At 48.9% G+C, this 6001-nt stretch overlaps 1 protein-coding gene and 1 pseudogene across 1 annotated transcript; one reads left to right on the plus strand and one right to left on the minus strand.

The window, feature by feature from the left end:
- Positions 1 to 332: 332 nt before the first annotated feature.
- Positions 333 to 1814, minus strand: LOC136519073 (esterase PIR7B-like; annotated as a pseudogene).
- Positions 1815 to 3309: 1495 nt separating this feature from the next.
- Positions 3310 to 5687, plus strand: LOC136518596 (pentatricopeptide repeat-containing protein At1g20230-like). The gene has a single exon (XM_066512267.1). The coding sequence runs from the start codon at positions 3310 to 3312 to the stop codon at positions 5305 to 5307; it is 1998 nt and encodes a 665-aa protein (XP_066368364.1). The 3' UTR covers positions 5308 to 5687.
- The last annotated feature ends 314 nt before the right edge of the window (positions 5688 to 6001 follow it).

The following is a 6001-nucleotide window of genomic DNA, read 5'->3' on the forward strand; positions in this document are numbered from 1 at the left end:
GGTCTCGTCCATCGGTCCGCTCGCCAGCCACGCCCCGCCCCACCCACGGCGGCGGCAGCGTGCGCATGCGTGTGGCACACCATCGTCCTTGTCTCATGTTCTCAATATAGATAGACAATGTCTAACCATATAAATCAAATCAACGTCTAGTCAAAATCTCATACGGTATTAAACCATATATCACGCATTAATACATGCCATAGAGTTTATTTAATTTATTAAATATTATATAGACCAATCCCATAATACATCCGACGTATATAACTTTATCCATGGGCATTTTGGTGAACGCACGCCACTACGCCAGCAAAGCACCATGTTTGATTTACCCGTCACTCTTGCGAGTGGTCGGCAATTCTGACGAGGAGCTGAACCAGCTCCAGTGGCCGCGAGAGCATAGCCATGTGGTCAGCGCCGGTGATCACCCTCACCCCAACGCCGGGGCTCTGTGCCACCATGCGGCGCTGGAACTCCGCTGGAATGCCGCAGTCTTCCTCCACCACGACGAACACGCGCCACGACGACCCGTACCCCTCCTCCGTAAGCAGCTTCTCGTCCCTCATCACCCGCCTCATCTGGGTTGCCTGCGGTGAATGCGTTCGCCGGCTTGATAAGCATCAGGCCCAGAGTCAAGTCCTACAGACAAAGAAAGTTTTTTCCCCTTTATTTATGGTTCAAGAAAAGGTCAAACAGTAGCAGCAAGGTTACAGGCGGATATTATGCGGTTATGCCTTATATCTTTTAATTAAGGTGCTCTTCTTTTTAGAAACATTAAAGCCCCGTTTGGATCCACGCTAAACTTTAACCTATGGTTAAAAATTAGACCTTAGAACGACGGGATTAAAGTTTAGCCCATAATGCTGTTTAATCTAGAGGCTAAAGATTAGATTTATACTCTACATAACTCATTTGCTCCTAACTAAGACTGCCATGCATAGAGATAGGTGAGGGTAATATGTGTCTTTTGTTCTATGGGACTACTTTTAGCCCTTTTAGCCTACTTTAGAGGGGATAATAAAAAGTGGTGGGTTAAAATTTAGTCTTCACTTTTAGCCCTCTTATTTGGATCATGAGGGTTAAAAAATTGACTAAAAGACGTGGGCTAAACTTTAGCCCCGTCGATCAAACGGGACCTAAGGTCCTCATCTAGTACGTTCCAAACAGCAGCAACGTTAATTAAGGTGTTACCTCCAGTAGGCTCAATTGGTAAAGCCTTTGAACCATAAAATTGGGCCCAAAGATAAATGGCTTGCCCTTGATCTCGGGATTCTCTTGTTGGAGCTCCTTTGAGTCCACGAAGAAGTCCGGCCCAATAAATGCTAATAGATCAGAACAATGTGAAAGAATAATCCAAATCAAATACGAAGTACTACTCAACTAAAACGTTGAATATTCGCGTTGAAGCACAGTAGGAAACAGTTAATGATCACATCACCTCGTCACTGGTGGCAGCCATAGGACGTCCGACGGCCGGCATGGACGCGGTCACGAACACGGCAACAGCGACCTTGTCCGGGAACCTCTCCACGGCGAGCGCGACGCTGTACCCACCGTGGCTGTGCGCGACGAGCACGACCTGCTCTCCGGCTGGCAGCGCAGCCACCGCGTCGAGCAGCGGGCGTGAGTACTCCTCGAAGGTGCGCACATCAGCAAGACGCGCTGGGTGCGCGCCGCAGCCGGCCATGTCGAGCGCCGGCGTGGTGGCCGGCGAGCCGCAGCGCCGTGGGCGCCTTGTACCAGCACCACGCACCGTGGCACATCCCGTGCACCAGCATGAAGTGGTGGCGCCGCTGCTTGGCGTCGGAGGCGGCCATTGCCGTCCAGGGTCCTTGGCTTGCACCTTGCAGAGCGCAGTAGATGTAATGAAATATTGCTTGTTTAGTTGTTCCGTGCGACGACTGGTACCCTCTTCGCTCGATCGTATCAGCCACGTTTATCAATTATGATATAGTATTTTTCTCTCACAACAAAATAACATCAGTCGACTTATAAACCATAGAAACGATCAAGTGAACATGTGTAGATATGCTGACACTGACTGTGACCAAGCATCCGTTTTGTATTGTTGTCGTTTTTCACGTGATTCGTGTGCTAAGCTACTCCGTCTGTCCCTAAAAAAATATCGTTCTCACTTACTCAAAAGTCAATAACTTTTAAACTTTGACAAAATATATTTAACAAAATAATAATATTTATGGTACATAATTAGTACTATTAGTACCCTGATGCGTAGCCATGGCTGCCTCCTTGGCTGCCACCGGCACGCTCCCCCACCCCGACGGCCTCCTCCCCACCCCAGCGTGCCCCTCCGTCTACCCCTACGTCCTCACCCATCAGGAGCACCCAGTGTCCGCAGATCTGGTGGCCCTCTCCTCCTACCCCGGCGAGATCCGGTAGCGTCTCCTCTCCCTCGGCCGACGAGGGGCATGGCGGGCGTGCAGTTCCCACCAGGTAGGTCATGCCCGCGTGGCAATGCTGTGTTTTAAGTGTTTCTAGACGTTTTTTCAGACATGTTCCAAGCCCTTGTTTCAAGTGTTTTAGTTATTTCAGATGTATATTTCAATTGTTTCATACGGATGTTGTAAAAGTAGATCGTGAAGTTGCAATGGTTGTACACATATGTTGCAAACGTCTATCCCCATTTCATCTGTTTTTTTGTACACGTATGTTGCAAGTGTTTCAGACGCATGCCTCAAGTATTTCATGTCTTCTTTTTATATGTTGCAAGTGTTGCATCTGGATATTTTAAAAATAAATCGGGATGTTGAACATATTACAATGGTGTTTCAGCCGTATGTTCTAAATGTTTTATCTGTGTTTAGACGTATGTTGCAAATGTTTCATCTGTGTTTAGACGTATGTTGCAAAAGTAAGATCGGGGTGTTACATGGCGCAACCGATGGTTGTCGCTCCTGCTAGGGCGCAGCCATGGGTCAACACACGTGGATTTCTCTGTTTGGGGTGCGGGGGCGTAGGTCCTGCGACGGACGCGGGTGCGGATGCTGGCGCGGGACGCGGGACACGGAACGCAGGGTGTGGGACGGGAGGACGGGAGAGCGGCGCAGGTGTCGGTGACGCGTCCAGACGCTAGGCATTCCGAAATAATTTTCTCCAAGCCAGAAATGTAATTTATTTTGAACGGAACGAGTATTGTGGTGAGGATCATTTCACCGCTGTCCTACGTAGCCTACCAAAAATTTTTCTTTCTCGAGCATGGAAGCAGACTGGTCAACCAAAACAAGTGCTGTGGGCATGTCCCATATTTCAACCTCCCGCGTTCACGAATGAACAGAGTATAGGCGAGTGGGCATGTCCCATTCTAGCTCCCTGCACCACTTCCTCCGCCACGTTTCCATCCCTCCGGACCCGCACCTCCTCCCCACCGCGTTCAAGTCATGCCCGACACTGCCACTCGCCCGCGCTCTCCACGCCACCGCCGAGGTCACCGGCCTCGTGCGGGACCCCTTCGTCGCCTCCTCGCTCCTTCACGCATACCTCCGCCTCGGCACCACCGTCGACGCCCGCGCCGTGTTCGACGGAATGCCGCGCCCGCAGAGGACCATCGTCGGTTGGAGCGCGCTGGTCGCGGCGCACGCGGCGCGCGGGGACGCCGGTGGCGCCTGGCGCCTACTCGAGGAGATGCGGCGGGACGGCGGCGTGGAGCCGAACGTCATCACCTGGAACGGGCTCGTGTCTGGGCTCAACCGCAGTGGGCGTGCCCGGGACGCGGTCGTGGCGCTGGCGAGGATGCACGGGGAAGGGCCCCTGCGTCCTGACGCCACGGGCGTCTCGTGCGCGCTCTCCGCCGTTGGGGACGTCGGTTTGGTTTCGGTGGGCGAACAGCTGCACGGATACGCAGTGAAGGCAGGCTGCAGGGTGGATGCGTGTGTGGTCACCGCCCTCATCGATATGTACGGAAAGTGCGGGCGGGCTGCGGAAATTGTTCAGGTGTTTGATGAGTCCAGCCACGTGGATGTTGCTTCTTGCAATGCCCTCATCGCGGGGCTATCTCGGAACACGCAAGTCTCTGAGGCACTAAGGTTGTTCAGGGAGTTTGTTGGCCGTGGACTCGAGCTGAATGTCGTGTCCTGGACCTCAATTGTTGCTTGTTGCGTGCAGAACGGTAAGGATTTGGAAGCTGTGGAACTTTTCAGGGAGATGCAGGCACAAGGGATTGAACCAAACTCTGTCACGATCCCTTGTGTGCTGCCAGCGTTTGCCAATGTTGCAGCTCTGACGGATGGGAGGTCAGCGCACAGTTTTGCTCTCAGGAAGGGCTTTCTCCATGATGTTTATGTGAGCAGTGCGTTGGTGGACATGTATGCAAAGTGTGGCAGGGTTAAGGATGCGAGAACAATATTTGACGCAATGCCATCTCGGAATGTGGTTTCATGGAATGCGATGATCGGTGGCTATGCTATGCATGGTGAGGCTGTGAATGCAGTTCGGTTGCTTCACTCAATGCTGGTGTGCAAACAGAAGCCTGACATGGTCACCTTCACCTGCGTGCTTGCTGCTTGCACCCAGGCTGGTTTGACAGAGGAAGGGCGTCACTATTTTAAAGAAATGCATAATGAGTATGGTGTTTCTCCGAGGATGGAACATTATGCATGCATGGTTACTCTTCTGGGACGTGCAGGCAAACTTGATGAGGCATATGATCTCATAAGTGATATGCCATTTGAGCCAGATGGATGTATTTGGGGTTCGTTATTAGGCTCTTGCCGGGTTTATGGCAATGTGGATCTGGCTGAGGTTGCAGCAGAAAAGCTCTTTCGCCTAGAGCCAGAAAATGCTGGTAATTATGTCCTGCTTTCTAACATTTATGCTTCTAAGAAAATGTGGGATGGGGTTAATAGGGTTAGAGAGATGATGAAGGATGTAGGCTTGAAGAAGGAAAAGGGCTGTAGCTGGATCGATATCAAGAACAAGGTGCATATGTTGTTGGCTGGTGATGATTCACACCCTATGATGACTGCGATAATTGAGAAACTAAAGCAGCTTAATATTCAGATGAGGAAGCTGGGCTTTGTACCAAGCACAGATTTTGTCCTACATGATGTGGAGGAACAAGAGAAAGATGATATCCTTGCTGTTCACAGTGAGAAGCTAGCTGTCGCTTTGGGACTCATAAGCACTAGCCCAGGAACAACCCTTCGGGTGATAAAGAACCTCCGAATTTGTGGCGACTGCCATGAGGCAATGAAATTTATATCATCTTTTGAGGGGAGGGAGATATCTGTTAGAGATACCAACAGGTTCCATCACTTTAGGGATGGAAAATGTTCCTGTGGGGATTATTGGTGACTCTGTTTGTGCTTTCCTGCAATACTATTTGCACAACAACTTGACGAGGATGTCAATGGAACATAGCATTCATTTCTGGATTTTTTTTCCATAAGGTAATTGTTTAACTATGCAATCAGGCCTAACTTCATATGTCAAAAGGAAAAAGAAAATCCGATATCAGGACTTATACATTATGCATTGGAGAGGAAAAAAAGAAGAAGACTAATGCATTATGCAACAACAGCTGCTGTGTAGTGTCTTTAGTTGACTATTTCAAATTTATCTATCTGATATTTTCATCCCAATATATATTTGTTTCCTAGGCAGTTCTGTATTTTTGCAACTACACATGTATGATGGCCAGTTCTTTAGTTAGTAGTTCTTTAGCCAGTTCTGTATTTTCGCAACTACCTCATGATTTTGTGATCTGCTATGATAGCATGGTATAATTCCTTACATATGAAGTGATTAGTTATCATATGATATTTTACTAGGTCCAACTCTCCAAAAACATTTGATATGCAATTCAGCACATTTATTATCTTAATGTCATGAATGTGTACTAATTTGAGATTCACCACAATTATTGCTGCCAGTGATCAAGTCATTTCCTAACAAAACCACTTGTCAAACTGGTCTACACAAAGTAGCGGCCAAAAGTCATTTCCAAAAACATTTAGTCGATTTTGCTAAAGTTTTAAGGTGTGAATGC

The sequence above is a fragment of the Miscanthus floridulus genome, chromosome 17 (assembly GCF_019320115.1).
Source record: "Miscanthus floridulus cultivar M001 chromosome 17, ASM1932011v1, whole genome shotgun sequence".
NCBI lineage: Eukaryota > Viridiplantae > Streptophyta > Magnoliopsida > Poales > Poaceae > Miscanthus > Miscanthus floridulus.